The 20,343-nt window shown below is 48.5% G+C and overlaps 1 protein-coding gene across 2 annotated transcripts in view; it reads left to right on the top strand.

Annotated features, from left to right (window-relative positions):
• MAP3K3 (mitogen-activated protein kinase kinase kinase 3) overlaps positions 1–19,389 on the top strand; it is a 66,826-nt gene extending 47,437 nt beyond the window's left edge. For both annotated transcript variants that reach the window (XM_072746863.1, XM_072746864.1), the window contains 10 exons: positions 5,932–6,065; positions 9,488–9,561; positions 11,488–11,555; positions 11,760–11,852; positions 12,454–12,645; positions 13,204–13,352; positions 14,027–14,158; positions 14,644–14,773; positions 15,112–15,289; positions 16,591–19,389. In XM_072746863.1, coding sequence (XP_072602964.1) covers positions 5,932–6,065; positions 9,488–9,561; positions 11,488–11,555; positions 11,760–11,852; positions 12,454–12,645; positions 13,204–13,352; positions 14,027–14,158; positions 14,644–14,773; positions 15,112–15,289; positions 16,591–16,819 — 1,379 coding nt within the window. In that variant the 3' untranslated portion in view covers positions 16,820–19,389. The remainder of the gene's footprint in view (positions 1–5,931; positions 6,066–9,487; positions 9,562–11,487; positions 11,556–11,759; positions 11,853–12,453; positions 12,646–13,203; positions 13,353–14,026; positions 14,159–14,643; positions 14,774–15,111; positions 15,290–16,590) is intronic.
• The last annotated feature ends 954 nt before the right edge of the window (positions 19,390–20,343 follow it).

The following is a 20,343-nucleotide window of genomic DNA, read 5'->3' as shown; positions in this document are numbered from 1 at the left end:
TGTGTACCAACCATTGGGCTCGGATGAGGGCTACAGTGGAGGTGTGTACAGTGGGGGCTACAGTGGAGGGCAGGGTAGGGTGGGAGGAGGCAATACCCAACTCGGCCTAGGACTCTGAAGAAGGGCTTCTACAGAAGAGGAAACCTCAGAGCTTCCACATGAAGGAAACATTTACTGAGCATAGAGATATTCCAGGCACAGGAAGGGGCACCTGCCAGACACCATCACAAAAGAAGGTAGTGGGTTTGGGGAACCCCAAGTTGCACAGAGTGTGATGGACATGACAGAAGAAGTGGGTGGAGCCTGCTAGCCTTTCCGTAAAGCCAAGAAATGGCAGAGGTTATTTCTAACTAGGATAACTTGTATATGTATTCTGTGGAGGAGCTGTTTGAACTGGATCTTTAGAGATTGTGGGGGGATTTCCATTGATAAGGATGAGAGGAGAGGGCCTGTAGAGCTCTCACTTGTCCTTCAGACTGGCTGGTATATTTGGAGGAAAATAAAAAAAGCTGAGAAAGGATGCCTGGGCCACTCCTAAGGAGTCTTGACTGCCCTTGGGTGTGTTTGGTAGGCAGTGGGAAGCCACTGAAAATGTTGGTCCCTTATCCCCGTCTCTATTACAGCGTTCAGCACATTATCTTATTATCTTTTCTTTTCTCCCTATCAAGCTACATTTTTGTTCATTCATTTATTCACTTAAGATTTAATTGGCCAAGTATCAGCTATGTGCCAGAAACATGGGAAGCAAAAAAGACCTGGGTCCTGCCCCTTGGCTTTTAGAGATACATGGGAAGACAAACATTTGTCATGATAAGAGTAATGTAAAATGTATAGGCTGTGACTGAAAGGTGTGTGGTGCTGTGAGCATGTATAACAGAGAGATTGCATCCTAATTTCGGGGCCAGGAAAGCCTTAGCCTATGATCTAGAGCCTGAGTGATCCAAAGGGAAAACAAGGAAGAGAGTGCCAGGCAGGGAGAGCTACACGTGGGGAAGCTTGATGGCTGAGGGCGTATGGTGTGATTGGAAATGGAAAGAAGCCTTGAGGCTGGAGAGCTGAGAACAGTGATGCAAAGGAACGGGCTGAAGCCGGGGAGGGATGCAGAGCCTTGTGGTTCATGATGAAGATTTTTGATCCTTAATGTTGAAAGCAGTGAAAATCCACTTTCTTGTTTTTAAACTGAATAGGAATAGGTGGTATGACATATTCAGGTTTGTATTTTGAAAAACTCTAGCTACAGTGTGGAGAACAGATTGCAGGGGAGCAAGAATGGATTAAAAGGGGAACCTTGTTAGGCTAATGTAGTTTGGTCCAGGGGAAGACAGAAGTTTGGATTAGGCTAGTGACAGTAGTGGAGAGAGGAAGCACAGGTGGATTTAAGACATTTAGAAGGTAAATCCAACAGGACATCGCGTTGCTGTGGTTCTTAAAGTATGGTCTGGGAACTTGGGGCAAGGGGTCCCTAAGGATCCTTTCCATGGGGAGGTCTATGATTTGCCTTTTTACTCCATTCTTTCATGAGTATGAGTTTTTCAGAGGTTACCTGCCTGAGGTGATGTCATTGCTCTGATACTAATGGAATGTGTGCTTGTGTATTATTGTGTTTTCAAAACTTTTGAGCTTTAATTGCTAATACAGTGAATATCAATTAATGTAATCTGGGCAGTCCGGGTGGCTCAGTGGTTTAGCGCCGCCTTCAGCCCAGGGCGTGATCCTGGAGTCCCAGGATTGAGTCCCATGTCAGGCTCCCTGCATGGAGCCTGCTTCTCCCTCCGCCTGTGTCTCTGCCTTTCTCTCTCCACTCTGTGTATTCTCATGAATAAATAAATAAAATCTTTAAAAAAATTAATATAATCCACTTAATAAAAGATTTTTAGTACTCTTGATTTTCAAAGTGTAAAAGGGTTCCAAGAGGTTCAAGAACCACTGTGGTATTGGATGCACTTTATGAGTGTTGAAAGAGTAAGAGATAAGTTCCTGGTGTATGGATCTGGATAAATGACATTGCCTTTCACTAAGACAGGAACAATAGATGAGAACCTGTTTCCTGTGCTGAGAAGGGGAAGACCTGATATTTTAAACAGGTTGAATTGGGGGTGCCATTGAGGTAACTAAGAGGAGCTATCAAATGGACAGATAGATATACAGGTCTCTAGCTCAAAGGGGAGAAAATCAGGACTAGGAAAAAAAAATTAGAAATTGTCTAGTTGAAGCCAGAAGTCCAGATGAGAGGCCTTTAGGCAGAGACTGCAGAGTAAGAAATATCTGGGTCCCTGAGGGCTGAGCCTCAGGGACCCAGATACTCAGTGGCCAATTAGAGGAGGATGAACCTGCAAAGGACACAGGAGAGGAGTCACTAGAGAAGCAGGAGAGGGTGGGAGGAGGACTTACATGGTAACAGCTAGGTTGGAAAGGGTAAGAGGCACAAACTGTTGTTCTCATGCACAAATGTCTGAGTGTTTACTGTGCTAGTAACAGTGTACGTAGAAGGAAATAGGAAGAGAGGAGAGAGTCAGGGTCTAAGCATCAGGCACGAAGAAAAGCTCTTGCAGTAGAAATGGGGTCAAAGGTTTTCCTTTGAACTGCCTTAGCAGTTCAGCTTCCAACCAGCAGGAACAAGTGGGCTTTGCTCTCCTCCCCTACAATGGGAAGAAACCTGTGAGTGTACAGCAAGAGATGGCAACCTGTGGGTCATTCAGCCGCCATGGCCCCATTTTCAGTAATGGGGAATTACAAGAAAGCCCAATCTGTGCTGTTTCTTTGAACTTCTTCCTTATATTGAATTGAAAATGTATCTTCCCTCACTTTACCCAGTGACTCTCGAACAACACAGATCCATAGGTAACATCTTTCATATGACAGGTTTTCAACTGTTTGAAACCAGCTGTCACATTTGCTTTTTGTTTTCCCCATCATAATATACATAGCTTGAATTTTAATTTTTTTCAAGCCAGTTAGTCTGTTAAACTAGTTCATGCTAAAAAACAAAAACAAGCAACAAACAAGAACAACAACTAGGTAATGAGTTAACCCAAAGGCCCATGTGGGTCTTCAGAAAGGCAGATGGAGTTTCCCTATATGATGATGCTCTTCTTTATATCTTTGCCTACAAAAATTCTACCCACCTTCGAAGTTGAGCTCAAGCACCATGTTTCCACAATACATTGGGTGGTGTTCTTAAGCCACATAGCCAAGCCTCAGGGACTTGTCCCTGCCATATTCTGACTCCCATTGGATCTAGGGCATCTCGCTAAGTGCTTTTGCCTCTCTTCCTACTCCATCTCCTTTCTTGCCACTGCAGTCCCACAGTGACAGCAAGTCAGATTGCAACCCCTAAGGAATGGGGAGCAGGGGAGCAGAGGCAGTCTGTTCTTTCGAGGAGTTTGGCTGTAAAAGAAAAACAGAGGTGGGTTAGTGGCTTACAGGAGAGGCCAAAAGTAAGGTCAAGACTGCTTGTAAGCTAGAAATCTGAGCATGCTCTTGAAGAAGGGAGGTGCCAGGTCAGCTGAAATGAGCATTGAGGGTGGTGCCAGAGGCACCTGCTGCAGGTGAAGTGGGAAGTGCAGGTAGAGTGCTTAATGCCTTGGTAAGGGGGAGGAGAGCCCTAGGCCTCTGAGAGGAGAGGAGGGAAAGTTCAGGCAGAGGAGAATTGAACGGAGATGTGACTTGCAGGGGGCCCCCAGCAGTAGCTGGTTTGAGAGCAGTGCACACTCCAGCCCTCCTGTCCTGGTGCAGTTGGAAGGGCAGAACCAGTGGTCACCCACGTCAGCTTCCTTCACTTCCACAGGGTTTTTCTCCTTGCTGTAAATTCTTTTGTGATGCTAGATGAGACCAGAAACTATTTAGTAGTGGTGGCAACTTCAAAATAAAATGGGAATTTTGAAAGTTGAAACATCTAGGATGTTCTCAGGGTCTCGTGGGACAAAATGTTGAGAAGCTCTGTTCTGCACAGCCTGGTCCAGTGTGAGCACACTGAGGAATACTGGTTAAGATTTCCCATTTGAGGAAGAAAAAAAAAAAGTCGATTCCTCCCCCAATCTCATCTGCCCAGCAAGAGACAGCAGGGTTTAGAGAAAATAGTTGATGGCCAAAACAGCTATCTCTTTGTACTTGCAATGACCTGAACATTAACACTGACCCCAAACCCTAGAACTCCCTGCAGAGGGAACTTCCTGACTGCATCAGCTTCCTGACCAGAGTCTCCTATGAGAAGGGCTAGAATCTGAGAGCCAGTCTTTCAACTTTGGGTGAGTTTTGCTCAGACTTTGCGCCGTGGGTTAAGAAGCTCACAGATAGCTGGCACACTCTGGGAAGACTACAGCTCATCAGCAGCTTAAAGCCCTGGCTTTCTCCTCATGTGTAGAACACCTTTGTGCAGAGCTATGGGCCACCCTGAACATGGGGCTACTACTCTGCTTTGTTGCTTCAGCTACTGCTGATGGGGCCCCTTGGCACAAATGATCTCATCAAAATAGAGCAAGATCCAGCTGGAATGCCAGTGAAGGGCATCCCAGAGACCTTCCATCCCCGCATGCCTGCCTTCCAAGGCCTAGAATAGGTTGTCTCGCATACTGTGGTTTGTGCTATCTAGCTCGCTGCTGTCCCTGTTGTTACACAGTGGGAGCATCTTCGGTCTTGCAGTCCAGGATCCTGTCCTGTTAAGGTCTCTGTCTCATTTGTTCTTGACTGCTGTTATGTGTCTCACTGGCCCCCAATTTCTGAATTGAAGATAAAAACAAAACTGAAAATGCTCTGTAGCAGTTCTGCCAACTCCTGGTTTTTCCATTTGCTTCCTCTGATAGCCATTGGTTTGGGGAGACTTCCCTTTCCTGCCCCAAGCTGTGGGCCTGTGCACAATAGCCCCTGGCCCATTGCCCATCAGATAACAAGGCTGGCTCTCTGCAGGCAGCAATGTGTATTGGAAAAAGTGAAAGTCTCTGGCTGGAAATAAAAGCTCAGAAAACCTTTGCTATTTTCCCCCAGCCCCTCCTGGGTCTGTAGTGCTGGCCTCATCATGTGAGCCAGTCCCATCCTACCTGTAAAACAGGGGAGAGTTCAGTGGAAACTGGTGTCCAGGGCCTTGGATATTTTATCCCGGGGAGGGTACACTTAGACACTCTATGTAACAGACTAATGGCGGTTCATGCTGTCTGGGGATAGTTAGACCACTGTCTGGGACTTCATCAATAAGTAAGTTTTTCTTTCATTCTAATCAATCCCTTACAAGACACATTTTTGCTTCATTCTAGTTAAAACGTGTAATACCTTTTCACTCCAGAGTATATTGGTCAGGGTTCAGGTGCACAGAGTAGAGTAGAATCCACTCTAACTAGTTTCAGGAAGAAGAAATGTAGTGCATATCCCGTCTTATAAAGTGATTGGAGAGAAAGAAACAAATTCTAGGTTAAGACACCACAGAGCTCCTCCCTCTTCTGGGCTCAGGAAGCTACCAGATTCAGAAGCACAGCACCCTTCTGCTGTGGTCCCTACCACATCCATAGGGATGCCTGCATCTGTCCTTGATGTCTGGAAAACTGGAGGCCAGGTGTGAGGTCTCCGCTAATGCTGCAGCAGAAAGAAGAACCAGGGCTTCCATGACTGTAGTGGCCAGGAGCAGTAGGAGCAGCAGGAGGTCATCTAAATCTCACACAAGTACATCTGATTGACTGGACCTTTGGGGGTTGTAGAAGTAATAGCTTTTAACTGATTAATTTCTGAAGTACAGGAAGGCATACTAGAAGTGTGGAATAGATCTTGAGTCTAACCCATTGTATCTGCCACATAGAGTGAAGTAAACAAATGGAATTCTGCTGAATTCCTACCTGGTACCAACCTCTGTGACAGATGTTTGGTCTGACCTGGTCCCCTGTCTGCTGCTCTCAGCCACATATCCTCGGCTGTGTTGTAAAAGGTCTTGTTTCTGTGCTCTAGGCTCCCAGAACCCTGGCCGAAGCTCACCTCCTCCTGGCTACGTGCCTGAGCGGCAGCAACGCATTGCCCGTCAGGGATCCTACACCAGCATCAACAGTGAAGGGGAGTTCATCCCAGAGACGAGTGAGCAGTGTGTGAGTACAGGGCTTGGGGTGTGCCTTGGAGTGTGTCAGACCAAGGTTATAATGTGGCTACTCAGTGGGCCTGGTGCAGAGCTGAGGGATTTGAACCTCATCTCTTAGCTCCTTTGTAAACCAGACCTGCCCAAATATGGACTATTCCTTTTTTGGGACCAAGTATTAATTCCTGCCGTTGACACCGTGTAAACTACCTAGCTTCTTGGTGTTGGATGAGCATTGGACACATTTTACCTTGCTGTGCTCCTCTCACTGGTCTCCCTGCAGAAGACCACTCTGCTATTTGAATACTTTCTTAAAACTGCCTGTGATATCAGCAGAGTATAACATATGACCAATCCTAAACTGACAGTTTTTGTTTTTCATCAGCCATATTTTAGTTCTGTTATTTCTTGATGAAAGGTAGGGAGTATACCATATCCAAATTACACTGTAGAAATGTTTACTTTGGGTGAGCTTTTATGGTGGTAGACAGCTATATTAGTTATCTGTTGCTACGTAACAAATTACCACAAACTTAGCAGCATACATTAAAAACAGCATACATTTATTATTTTACAATTTTCCTGGGTAAGGCATGATTTAACAGGGGTCCTCCACTCAGGGTTACACAAGACTAGTCAAGTGTCAGCCAGGCTGCATTCCTTGCTGGAGCTTGGGGCTCCCTTCTGAGCTTACGTGGCTGTTGGCAGTGGTTGTAGCACTATGGTCCCTGTCTTCTTGCTGTTTGTTGGCCAGCGGCCATCCTGAGCTCCTAGAAGCCACTTTCAGTTCCTTGTCACATGGCTTTTTCACAATATGGCAGCTTCTTCAAGGCCAAGACGAGAATCTCTTGCTCTAGTCTGTAAAGATAAGAGGCATAAAATATAACATAATCATGAGAATGAATATATCACCCTCTTTCCCATAGTCTGTTAACTAGAAGCAAGTCACAAATTCTACCCATACTTAAGAAGAGGGGTGGCCACATTGTGGGGTATGCCTACCACAATGGCTCACTCATTTTAATGGCTAACTTTTTAACTAATGGCTCACTTGATGAAAATGGCATTTTGGCTTGGTAAAATCAGCAAGAGTGAGATCTCTGGCTTCATTCTGAAGTCTTTTCAATGAGCTTGCTTTGATTACATAAGAGAAAGATCCACTCTTACAAGTTTTTAGGATTTGGTCCGGGAAGGGGAAATTTCTTTTTCTTTCTTTTTTTTTTGTAAAGATTTTATTTATTTGAGAAGAGAGAGGAAACATGAGGAGAGGGAGAAGCAGATTCCCCTCTGAGCAGGGAGCCCAACACAGGGCTTGGTCCCAGGACCCTGGGATCATGACCTGAGCCGAAGGCAGCTGCAAAGGTATATGCTTAACTGACTGAGCCCACCCAGGCACCCCTGGGAAGAGGAAATTTTTTAAAAACAAAGCATCCAGTAGAAGGGGCAGCGGCATCACATGAGAAATTTTATAAAAAACTGATCCTTGTAATTTTTCTTTCCCCTAAAACTGATTCTTATAACTTTTCTTTCCTGGTGATAACTAATCTCTATAAAGCATTATCCAAACTATATAGGCTGTGAGGAAACCCTTTACACTGCTTCTTCTCTTTTCTGTAACTCCTGCTTTCCAGGTAAGTTTGTGTTTAGAATATGACCTGGGATCCCTGGGTGGCGCAGCGGATTAGCGCCTGCCTTTGGCCCAGGGCACGATCCTGGAGACCCAGGATCGAATCCCACGTCGGGCTCCCGGTGCATGAAGCCTGCTTCTCCCTCTGCCTGTGTCTCTGCCTCTCTCTCTCTCTCTCTCTCTGTGTGACTATCATAAATAAATAAAAATTTAGAATAGTGACCTGGAGTGCTTTTACTTACTCCTGGAGGGAGTAAGGATTCCCTACTTGGGTATTTTACTGACCATCCTTTCTGTTTTCTGTAGCTAGAGCACTTCTGGACATCAGCTATGTTAGAGGTGACTTGGGTATAAAATCTCAAGGTTGCAAATGAGTTCATTGCCTTTAGTCTCTATCCCTCCCCATGGCCCTATATCCTGGTCCTTTTACATGTCTGCTGTACTTGCCTAGCCCTGGAAAGTGTGGGAGTATTGGACTCCTAGTGAGGACAGACTTAGGAGGGGGCCAAAGAAGGAATGCCTAGGCCCTTCCCCTTAGCTAAAGTGAATTGTTCCTGGTAACCAGCCATTCAAGATAAATCCACGTAACAGAAACCAAAACAGTGTAGTATATAGTGAAGGAATATTCAATTGGGACTTTCTTGAAAAGTGAAACTAAGATAGGTTTATTTTGTTTTTTCTTTCATCAGATTAAGGTAGTAGTTGTATCTGTTTGCTAATTTTTAGAACAAACAAAAGCATGATTCATGTTAATTTTTTTGGCTTAATTTTTCTAACAAAAATTTTGCTGACACAATGTTACCTCTTTCCTTCCCTTTTGACTTCTGTGACACTGTTATAAAGAGGGCCCTCTTTTTTTTTTTTTTCCCCCCAGAGGGCTTCACAGGATTCAGTGGATTTTCAACAGGCCTCTCTTGAACCTTTGGTATTCTTCTGCATCATGCCTGTCATGTTATTTTACTTGCCTATTCTTCTTCTGTTAACTGGTCTCACTTTGAAATTATGGGCAAGATGGACCCTACTATTAAATAGGAAGGGATAATTTGAGTTGGAAACTAATTTTATGAAAGTTGTTAGTGAATTTTCATTATTCTGATTCCTGCTTCCCTATGTAATGCTTAACTTTGGATCTCAGATAATGAATACTCTGATAGGGAATACCCCATAGGCAAAATGAAGGGAGATTAGTTGAAGAAAAAGCTAATCTGAAGGCTTCTTGTTACTGCATTTGACCAAAGGCTGGAGAAACATTTCATAGATTCTTATTGCCTCCATATGAGAACCAGGAACTAGGAAATTTTTCATCTGTATCAGCTGTATAATACTAGTTTCATTACTTTAAACAATTCTCCTAACCTTCCTGGACCTACAGTGGCTTGTCTGTGGAACGAGGGCCATTCTTGTTTCGGTAAATTTTAAATTATGGAGTGTAAACAGAAGCATTACAGTCCCACCCATATGCCATGGAAGCCTCTGTGGGGTAGTACCAGCTTCAGTGCCAGGCTCCCAGTGTTCTTGAGCCAACAAAATGCCAACAAGAGAAGTAGCGTCTCTGCTTTGCTCTCCTGGCAGAGTTCCTTGGGATGCTGTCCAGGCATTTTTCTCCCTTCTGGAAACTTGCCTTTCAAACTACGGGGGCAGAATAGTACCTTCTTAGCCATTCTTCCCACTGCACAGGCACAGAAAGGGCACTTTCATATTTTGACAGAAAGGACTATTTGCTGGCCTTGGCTGGGCCATAAAGCCCTGAGTCACCTGGCTGGGATTGAGGCAGGGGCTGGGGTTTTATTGTATGTCTTGCCTTACAGATGTTGGATCCTCTGAGCAGTGCTGAAAATTCCTTGTCAGGAAGTTGCCAATCCTTGGACAGGTCGGCAGACAGGTATGGGACTACCTGCTTTGGGTGTTAGTGCCTGGGCATGTTTGGGACAGATGGGCTGAGGAAACAGAGTTAGCCAGTATGTCTCTGATCTAGACACTGTTCTGCAGACCCATGGTTACAACACCATGCTTCTGGGAAAGAAATCTCTTTCTGGGATTCCTAGCCCTCTCCTTAATTTTTCAAGTACCATGAGAGTCTTATGTTTGTATAATTAGGTGAGTGTAATTGTAGCTCGTAATAGTAGCTCATAATAGCAAGTCATATGTGTTAAATGCTTGCTCTGTTATCCCAAGTGCTGTACATGTTTGAATTTTACATATAATATACACTGCTCTTGTGCTCTTGGCCTCATTGCTATGATCTGGCCTGAGAAGTAGTGAACCTTCCATGTTTGGGGGAAAAAATTGAATTATCACCTGTGGGTTTGCTTTTTTTTTTTTTTTTTCCTCCAAGTGTTTCTGATAGAGTAAGAAACTGGAATAGAAAAACCAGAAAACAAAATATCCGGACTGCCTAGCTTACCACACTATCTGCTTGGTATGTAATCTTGTTCTGTCAGAGTAAGAGCTGTCACCAAATGGCTCTGTGGAGCTGGTTCGCCGAACAGGAGGTGTATGTTTAGAGTTGGCTTTGGCAGTGATCTAGCCAGTCTCTCACCTTCACCTTGTTATGCCCAATAGCACATTTGATCATGTCTGACTGGACTAAGGGCTGTGGTCAGAGGCTATGGAGCAGGTTCGGGGATTTTTTTTTCTGTTTGTGTAACTGACCAATTGTTCACATGGGTACTGGCCAAATTTGTACTGTCTCTCCTAACAGATCTGAAAACTGATGAGCACTGTCTTCCTTCTAAACGTCATAAAATAGTCATAGTTACTTGTTGGTATCCATTTCATAGCATTGCTTGGGGCTTGCTCTTTGACCAGGGGAACAAGAAGCCCAGATAAAAGTGCCAGGAGTTACTGCCACAAACTGAAGGCTCTGCCAAGACAGGGACTGACTCTGGCTTTGAAATATCTCCCAAACTTTGTGGCCAAGCAGGGGTGGGGAGTGGGGTGGGCAGTAGGACAAGACCACAGAAGGTCTAGTAGTTGTGAAGTAGGGGGCACCCTCGTGTCCTTAACCGTTTCCGGCCTGTGGCCCTCTCAGAAGGCACTCTCACATGTAAGATAGAGGACATTTAGGTGAATTCTAGGAAAGCTAGCTGAACATACTTGATTCTTAGATTTTGCCTCCGTCCCTCTAATGCTTTGTTTTCATTTCCTTGGGAGTAAAACCCAATGACCTGGACTTATTACCTTGAGGCCCAGCCTAACTTGAGCATAGGGCTTTCCTCTCTTCTTTATGGGATGTGGAGCCACATAGACCCCAGCTCCATCAAAATATAAGTCAAGTAGCTTCCCCTAACCTCTCCATTCCTCAGTTTCCCTATCTCTGAAATGGGATGGTGGTAATTAGTCTGAAAGGAAGATGCTTGGTGTTGTTGCTATTTTTATTAGCACCCTGGGCAAGGGGTGTTTTGCAACTCTTCCCCTGTTACCAAGGTGAGAGGAAAGGACAAGAAGGGTATGTGGTGCCAAACTCCAAGGTGGAATTTGGGAGGGCTGGAGGGGTTGATTCTTGCAGGTCCTGTCAGACTTGGGCCTCAGACTACTTAAAGAGAAAGTAGCAAGCCAAACTCAGAAGATGGCTGTTTTTCCCAAATTCTGCTTCCCTCTCAAACTGTGAGAACAAGATTACATACCAAGCAGGTATTGTGATAAGCTAGGCAGTCTGGATATTTTTTCTGGTTTTTCTGTCCCATGTAATGATGTGGGAAGGAGTAAGAAGAGAGTCCATGTGGATATCCTGCCTTCTGCCCTGGTGGACAGCTTCTTGAAGTAGGCTGATATCTACATTGTGATTTTGTTTTGTTTTTTTTTCTAGCCCATCCTTCCGGAAATCGAGAATGTCCCGAGCCCAGAGCTTCCCAGATAACAGACAAGAGTTCTCGGGTGAGTTCCCCAGAGCATGGAGAGCACTGCAGGGATGTCTGGATGGGATTGTGGGTATTCTGCTTTTGTTAGCTGAGTTGGGAAGCCAGGGCTGTCTTAATTCTCCTTGGGGCTGCTGCTTGGAGGTCTCAGGTGACATGGGGGCTTAGATGGCTCACTTACATTGACCTACCCAGAAACCAATGATTCCTCTATCTTACTCAGATCGGGAAACTCAGCTGTATGACAAAGGGGTTAAAGGTGGAACCTACCCCCGGCGCTACCACGTTTCTGTGCACCACAAGGACTACAACGAGGGTGAGTACGCCTCTACCCTGCCCCCTGCTGGCTGCCTCAGAATGGACATGGGTAGAGCTTTGCCACACAAAAGCCACTGCTAGGAGCTGGGCCCAGGCACCCTACACACCATGTTTCCTTTATTTCTGAGGAGCTGTGCCCAGACTTGAAGCACTAGAGGCTAAGGGGAGATGGGGGGAAGGGCGGTATTTGGAAGCCAAGATGCTGCCATTGGGAGCATAGCGTCCTTGATCTGAATCCATAGCGTGTTTCTTGGATTCAGCTCTCCAGCGCCCTCTTCTGCCCCATGACAGCAGATGGAATGGAACTTCACACAGGTTTAGGATTAGGATGCCAGAGAAGGCAGACTTCAGCAGTGAATTGGCCTTGCGAGTGATGTGGTACCTGAGAGCTAGCCCTGTGCCTTCCCTTTGGCTAGGGCTTCCTGAACCATCTGTGGCTGCTTCCTAATTCCTGTTTTTGTCCTGATTCTCAGGGTGCTTGAGACATTAGCCATTCTGGCATGAGTTAGGAAGAGGGCAGATGGGATGATGTGGTTTGTGTATTTAGCCTTGTGGCCAGAGGTCTGACTTGCTCTACTATGGCTCCTGCACCCCTTCAGGCAGAAGAACATTTCCACGAATACGGCGTCATCAAGGCAACCTCTTTACCCTCGTGCCGTCCAGCCGCTCCCTGAGCACAAATGGCGAAAACATGGGTCTGGCGGTGCAATACCTGGACCCCAGAGGGCGCCTGCGGAGTGCAGACAGCGAGAATGCCCTCTCTGTGCAGGAGAGGAATGTGCCAACCAAGTGTGAGGAGTGGGCCCTGGCCAGAAGGAGATTGCCCAGCGGGTGCTCACATAGGAGGCAGGGCAGGAGGCCAGAGATCCCCTGGGGCTGTTTAGCTCAGCAGTAGGCTGCTCCCACCCATCCTCACCACACTGGAAGAACCTGTGGATCAGCAGCAGATCCCTTGGACCTTAGGCCTTGCTGCACTGTTGTGTGGCAAGCCACTTCCCCTTTCTAGGCTTTAGTTTCTCTGTGTTTAAACAGAAGACCAATCTTCTCAGTCCTTGTCATATTCAGATGTTTAGGGACATAGGAAATAAAGGTATTTGATGAGTGCAGAAGAGGATTTAACCATGACGGTAGCTGGCCATCTGCCTCTCAAGACTTGAGCCTAATGGTCCAACTGATCAGGGTACTGAGCCTGCTCCAGATGGGGGTAATGATGCTGGACTGAGAGATAGGATGGTTCTGGGTGAGAGGTTCTTGAGCCAGAGATCCCATCACAGAGCCTCTAGAGACCAGGGCAAGATCTCAGTAACTAATTTACCGAGCTAACACTCTTTCCTTCCATTCTCCTGTAGCTCCCAGTGCCCCCATCAATTGGCGCCGTGGGAAGCTCCTGGGCCAGGGTGCCTTCGGCAGGGTCTATCTGTGCTATGACGTGGACACAGGACGTGAGCTTGCTTCCAAGCAAGTCCAGTTTGACCCAGACAGCCCTGAGACAAGCAAGGTACTGCCTCCCCATGGTCTGGCTTCCAGTGTCCCCACACCCCCCCCCCTCCCCTTGACAGAAATTCCCATCTCACTGCGTAGATTAACTGCCCGAGAAGCTGCAGGTTGCTTCCCCCATCATTCTTCCTCCCAAGTTCCCTTGCTCTCCACCTTGGCCATGGCCATGAGGCAAAAGGACTGTGGTCCAAAGAGCATCAGACCCCCTGGGGGAAGGATTAGGTAGGAGGAAATGAGTTGATGCTGAAGTACCAAACAGCCCAGACTGAGGGGCAGTGGCCAGTGCCACAAGGAACAGTACCTCCCCCACCCTTCACACAGATGCCTCTCTCAGCCCTCGGTCCAAGAAGGAGCTTATCTTCAGAGTTCAACTTTGGGTGCAGCCTACACTCCAGTCTGAGTGGACAGATGCAGCAGTTACCTTAACTAAGCACCTGCCCCCCATTCTCTCACCCCAATGTCTGCCTTCTTCCAGCATGGAAGTGCCACTATCCTGTGGGTTGCCCAGCATTGTGTCCAAGGGCCAGACTGTTAACAGAGTCCCCCTTTGCTCCAGCGGAAGTTGCCAAGATAGACAGACTCCCCTGGGTCACTAATTAGGACAAGCCGAGCTGATCCCAGGTGGGCAGAACCAGGGCCCTGTGAGCCAGGCTGACTACTGGGCCCCTTCCCTAGGAGGTGAGTGCTCTGGAATGTGAGATCCAGTTGCTGAAGAACTTGCAGCATGAGCGCATCGTGCAGTACTATGGTTGTCTGCGGGACCGTGCGGAGAAGACTCTGACCATCTTCATGGAGTACATGCCGGGGGTATGTGTTTCTCAGTGCATGTGGGACACACACAAAAGGGCCAGACCTGGCTGTGGGCTCTAGAGGAGGCGTCCCTTGGACATGCTTCTGATCATTTGATATGCCAGAGGCTCAGGGGAGAAGGTGAAGTGATGCTCAAAGTCCGGAGGGTCCTGCATCTGGCCGTAGTGGCGGTGTGGGATGTGAGGCATCCCAGGCCACCCGGACCTGAGGCTTAGAGGGTGGTTTGCACTGACTGTCCAGTAAGTACAGCCTGTACCTGGAGCAGAGGGGTCTCCCTTCTGGATTTAGGTCATACATTGCTTAAGGGAAGGGCTCATACTGTTCAAGCTGCCCCATAGCCCCCAACAAAGCCTGGTATGTTGCTCACAGGGGTTGGCTGAATCACTCCTTTGCTGCAATGCTAGGTGCTGGAAATAGCCCTCCACCACCACCACCACCCCACCCTTTTCTGAGCTGACTCCCTCTGACTCCTGTGGCTGTAGGGCTCGGTGAAAGACCAGTTGAAGGCCTACGGAGCTCTGACAGAGAGTGTGACCCGCAAGTACACCCGGCAGATCCTGGAGGGCATGTCCTACCTGCATAGCAACATGATCGTTCACCGAGACATCAAGGGTGAGCAGGCACAGGCTATGGGGTCCCTAAAACCTGGTCACTTAACCATACTTAATTTTCTGAAAAGTGAGACCCTGATTGTTTCCTTGGGGGATTGATATGGATGGATTGAACAATGTGGGAAACTACTTATAGGGTGCTGTGCAGATGTTGGCTGTGGTGATGATCATGTCATGCTGTAGCGCTAAGCCAGTAGTGCTAGGTGCTCGTCGTGTCTGATTCCTGGTAGTCTCCATTGTCCCCAGCAACCCTATGACCTGGGAGGGAGGGGAAGAGGGTGGAGGGTACAAAATGCCCAGAGGGTCCAGGGTTGCAGCCTCTGCTCTTTCATGCCTTAGGAGCCAACATCCTCCGAGACTCTGCTGGGAACGTGAAGCTAGGGGACTTCGGGGCCAGCAAGCGCCTGCAGACTATCTGCATGTCAGGCACGGGCATGCGCTCGGTCACTGGCACACCCTACTGGATGAGCCCCGAGGTGATCAGCGGTGAGGGCTACGGAAGGAAGGCAGATGTGTGGTGAGTACTGGGGACATGCTGGGATGACATCTCCATGTCTGGGCTAGCCCAACCCTAACTTAGAAATGAGCTATGGGGGCTTTGTGCTGTGGGATCAAGAGGAGATTCACCTCTTGGCAGCCAGGTCAGGAGGCAGCCTCCACGAGTGTGGGGACATTGGTGCCTGCTGCAGCAACTATGGCAAATGCATTGTTTGTTTGTTTTTTTTACACAAATATTCACAGCAGCTTTATTTGTAACAGCCCGAATGACTAGCACGAATCCATATAGTCATCAACAGGTGAATAGACCAATTGTTTTATAGGCACAGGATGGGTTCTACACAACAACATAAGGAAACAAAGTCTTGATAATTATGACCATGAAAGAATCTCAAAATAATTATGCATTGTGTTTTAATCTCAAATGGCACCTATCTGCTACTGCTGAGAGCCTAGGCCATGGAAAACCTCCCTAGTGTTTGCTAAATCCCTAAGAGAAGTAGCACCCAGTCTGAAGGCCTGGATCAATCTCAAAACTGTAGCAGGCTTCTTCATCTCGTAGCGTTCACATGGCATCTCGTAGCGTTCACATGGCTTGCGTCTGCTCTGCCTCACTTCTTGTGTGTCCTCTAAAAGAGCCCAGAAGTTGTGAGAGCGTCTCTTCCCCCTCAGAACAGTATTGAAGTGGGCTGAGTAATGGTTCCCCAAAGAGGCCCATGTACTAACCCCATGCCCTGTAAATGTTTCCTTTCGTGGCAGACAGGCCTTTGCAAATAGCCTAATTTAAGGATTTTTGAGATGGGGAGATTCTCCTGGATTATCCAGGTGGGCTCAGTATAATTGCAAGGGTCCTTGCAAAGGGAGGCAGCAGATGAGAGTGGGTAGCAAGAGATGTGGAGGTTGGAGTGGTCTAAGGAGGGGCCGTGAACCAAGGAGTGCTGACAGCCTCTAGAAGCAGAGCCTCTAGAGGGAACCATTCCTGCTGACCCATTGACTTGAGCCCATTGAGACTAGTTCTAGACTTCTGACCTCCAGAATAAATTTTTCTTATGTCTTATGCTTATGGTAATTTGTTACAGCAGCAATAGGAAACAAACACAGCTATCTCAGAGCTCTTTCTGTCCACACTACAGGGTCTCTTCCCTTATATCAAGACTCACCCGGGTGGATGTAGGTTGATGAAGCCTTGGGTACCCTCTACAGAAGTATCACACCTCAGCTTGTCCCATGCTGCCTCTGGTTATTCTGAGAAAGGCACCTCCTTTCACGATGGTGGGCAGGTCAGGGAGCCCAGCGTGACATGGGATTCTCTCTCTCCAGGAGCCTGGGCTGCACCGTGGTAGAGATGCTGACGGAGAAACCACCTTGGGCAGAGTATGAAGCCATGGCTGCCATTTTCAAGATTGCCACCCAGCCCACCAATCCTCAGCTGCCCTCCCACATCTCTGAGCATGGCCGGGACTTCCTGAGGCGCATTTTTGTGGAGGCCCGCCAGAGACCTTCAGCCGAGGAGCTGCTCACACACCACTTTGCACAGCTCGTGTACTGAGCTCTCGAGGCACACTGCTGCCAGCTGCCCCTGCTGCACAGGCAAGGGGCTGCTGTGGGGCTCAGCAAAGTTGCTGCTTCTCCCAGGCAACGCTGTGGACTATGGAGCTCCAGTCCAACCAGTGTTCGTCTGTGCCCCTTCCACCACTGGGGCTCAGAGCCAGGGTGGGGTGGCTGCAGCCTCAAGGACTGGGAGCCCCCAGCCTGCCAGACCCGAGAGCTCCAGCATCCTAAGCTCAGCGTGGAGGGGAAGGATCTAGGAACAGTGTGCAAAGTGCTGAGGGCCTTACCCTCAGGGGCTGTGTCCTGACACTGCAATCAGCACCAAAGCCCCAAGGGTCTGGGGGCACAGGACAGACACGAGGGTCTGAATAGTGTTACTTTCATTCAAAGTGTTATTTTGTTTCTCCTCCCATGTCTGGAGACCACCAGGGCATCTCTGGGCTGGATGAGCCCACCCAAGCCTGAGGTAAAGCCCAGCATCCCATAGCCAATGGAAGGCAGAGGCTGGGGCTACGCTCTCCCAGGAGCCCCCCAGGTCAGCTTTGCCAGTCCCTGTCCTTTACCAAAGATGAATGAAGCAAATGTTATGCTGCCTTATTCAGGGAGGGAGGAGCCCATCCTGCCTGCCCCCATGGCCCTGCTCCCCCCCTACACCCCAAGCAGGGGCCTGAGATGTGGAACTGTCCCCACTTAGTGGGGGAGAGCCCAGTTTTGTCAATGCAATTGTCTCTGTTTTACAAGTTGAAGTCACTCTTATGCTGTACCCAGTTTCTAAACTGGAGACTGTGCCCTTGGGCTCTGAGTATCCCTGTTGTGGGCTTGGGCCTTGGGCTGGATTGGAAAGAGCTGAAGGTAATGGCCTTTGCGTTCCTGAGCTGGCACCCGTTTCCCCACTGGAGCAGAAAGAAAGATGGGCAGTGTGGTGAGAGCATCTGACCCAGCTGGCTGCCCTAAACCCTGGGCAGGCTCTTCTGGATAGCTAGGGAAGTTATATCAGGCTGTCTGTGAGACATGACCCTGCTAGGCCAGAGCCCTTTCCACCTGGTAGAAGGGAGAGCCCATATGATGTCACCAACTGTGTCCCAAACTCCATCTCTGTTCCTCCTTGGCCAGCCTTGTCCATCCCCATGAGGTTTCACCTCCTTCCCTTCTTAGAGGAAGAATGGTAGCAGGGGTCGGGGAGCCAGTGTCTCCAAGCAGCTTAGAGTTGGCCTTATTTACCTCAGCCTGGGCGCTGGTCCTTTCTTCCGGCCCCTCCCCTCCAAAATGTGCCTATTGCTAGAGCTCCTCCCTCCGAACACCCAGTTTCCTTGGGAGTTGTCATTAAAGGAACAACAACAACAACAACAACAAAGCCAGTGTCCAGGGATGGGCCTCTCCGGGGAGCTGGGGATTAGCGCCAGGCAGCTCATTGCCAGCCATGCCCACTTCCCCACGGGCACCAGAACAAGCCAAAGCCTTCGTTGTATGTTGACGATGCACTTTTATGAATGTAGTTTCTATCGCTGTTTTTAGCCTTTTCACATCATGTAATGTGAGGCCTTGTACTTGTTAATTTATATCTCAGATCATATTTGATGGTTTTTATATATATCAATTCTAGATTGTTACAGGTGATGGACGCCTCAAGAGAGAGAAGAGAAAATGAAAGCAGCTGGTTTTGCAGGAATGTGTGTTGCACGGTGCCAGTTGGGTCTGGGCCCCTCTTTCTATCCTTTTCTCACAGGGGCCTCTGTCAGGCACCCCCAGCTCAGCCCTCTGAAGACAGTGAGCATGTGCTCCTGTCTCCACCTCGGCCCTTGCCCAGGGTGGGGACTGGCCCCTCAACTTGACCAAAGTTGCCATGTGGCAGCTCGGCCTCTCCACGACCCCATCCTGATGGCTGTAGCACTCCTCTTGGGCCCACACCCCCACCCCCAGCCCCTGTTCCCCAAGAGGAAACAGAGCACGGTGCCGGTGCCAACAAGACGACTCTGTGTCCCAGCTTCAGGCTCTCACAGAGCCCCACCTCCTGGGGTCTTACCTCACAGGGAATGGGTTTTAAAAGTGAATTTGCATACAGGCCAAGAAACGCTGCACTCCAAAAAAAAAAAAAAGACCTGATTTTTTTTTTTTTTTTTTTTTTTTTTTTGTGCCAAAAACTGTGGACATGCTGGCTCAGCATCCTCAGGACCAAGCTGTTGCTTAATTTTAATTTATTGTCTTTATATTAAATAACCCAGATGACAAGTTGTGGGCCTAGGACAGCCTGGGCCCAAAGATTCTTAAAGGCAGCCCCCTAGCAGCACCAGGCTTGCTGTGGGAAGGGCCATGCTGCCGTTTGCTCATCATTCCATGGGCTATGTCGGCCTTGGCCAAACCTACATGGAGAGGCCAGGGCTGGGGACAGTCCACACTCCACCACCCTCCTGCCCCTCCTGTCCACCTCAGCTCTGTGTCTGTGTCTGAATTGTGGATCGTGCAGAAGAACCTGCAGCCATAGTTATTTGACTATATCTCGACCGAGGGCTTGCAGTGCAAAGCCAGGCCAGTGTCGCACATTACTTACAATAAAAGGGATCATTTATACCCAAGGGGTCCTTTGGCAATGCTTTTGGTTGGGGAGTGGAGAGTAGGTGTTTGCCTGAGGGGAGCCAGGTATGGTGCCTGGTAAGCAGCTTTGGTCCCTCAGCAGAGAATTTGAAATTACTCCCAGAGGGGTCCTACGATGGGATGATGTGGCTGATACCACTGCTAGCTCAGAGGTGGCTCCCCTTTTCTCTCCACTTCCAAGAGTTCTGCTGAGGGTGCCTCCTGATTATCAAGGTGGCACTGTCGGCCCCCCTGACCCAAGTGTCACCAGTGGCTGGAGTCCAAAACTTCATGGCATCTGGAAGTGCAGGGGAGTACTCCCCTGAGCAGTGTTCTGTAGGGCAGGGCTCAGGCACCTCCAGGAGCCACCTCTCTGTTCTCTCCCCCCGGTCTACCTGTTGTTGGTGTTCAGCTCGGAGCAGGGAGAGACCATCCTTGTCAGGCCATCAGGCCTCCAGCACAGAATTTGGGCCTGCTTTGAATGGGGCTTTCCACTCTCATGCTGAGGACCCAGTGCCATCTGCGCTGAGCGTTAGCTACTGCTTCAAAGGGCAGCATCTACCTCAACACAACACAGTGGCCTATCTGCCACAAGTCTGAGTCCCAGCTTCCTACCCTGTCCTATGGGCATGGGGCCACTTACGACTCAAGAATTGTATGGGGTGCAGTGGCAGCAAATCCCCGAGGAGTTGGCCCTTTTGCTCCACCAGTTCATGTAGCCCATGGGCAGTTTGGAGAAATCAGGACAATTGGGTCCAAACAGGACAACCCAGACTTCCTACCTATAATCCTCTGGCGGTGGGGTCTCAGGTCCTCCACGTTGGCTGCATTTGCCCTACGGTAAACTTGTCCCTCCAAGGAACAGAGAAGCTGTTTCTCCTTCGACTACCTGGGATGGTGCCCGCAGCTGCCCCACTCCCCAGAGATTGAAAAAGCAAGGGGAAGATGACA

This window comes from Vulpes vulpes, chromosome 2, assembly GCF_048418805.1.
Source record: "Vulpes vulpes isolate BD-2025 chromosome 2, VulVul3, whole genome shotgun sequence".
Lineage (NCBI taxonomy): Eukaryota > Metazoa > Chordata > Mammalia > Carnivora > Canidae > Vulpes > Vulpes vulpes.
Note: the sequence above shows the minus strand (reverse complement) of the source record. Positions and strands in the feature narration are given on the sequence as shown.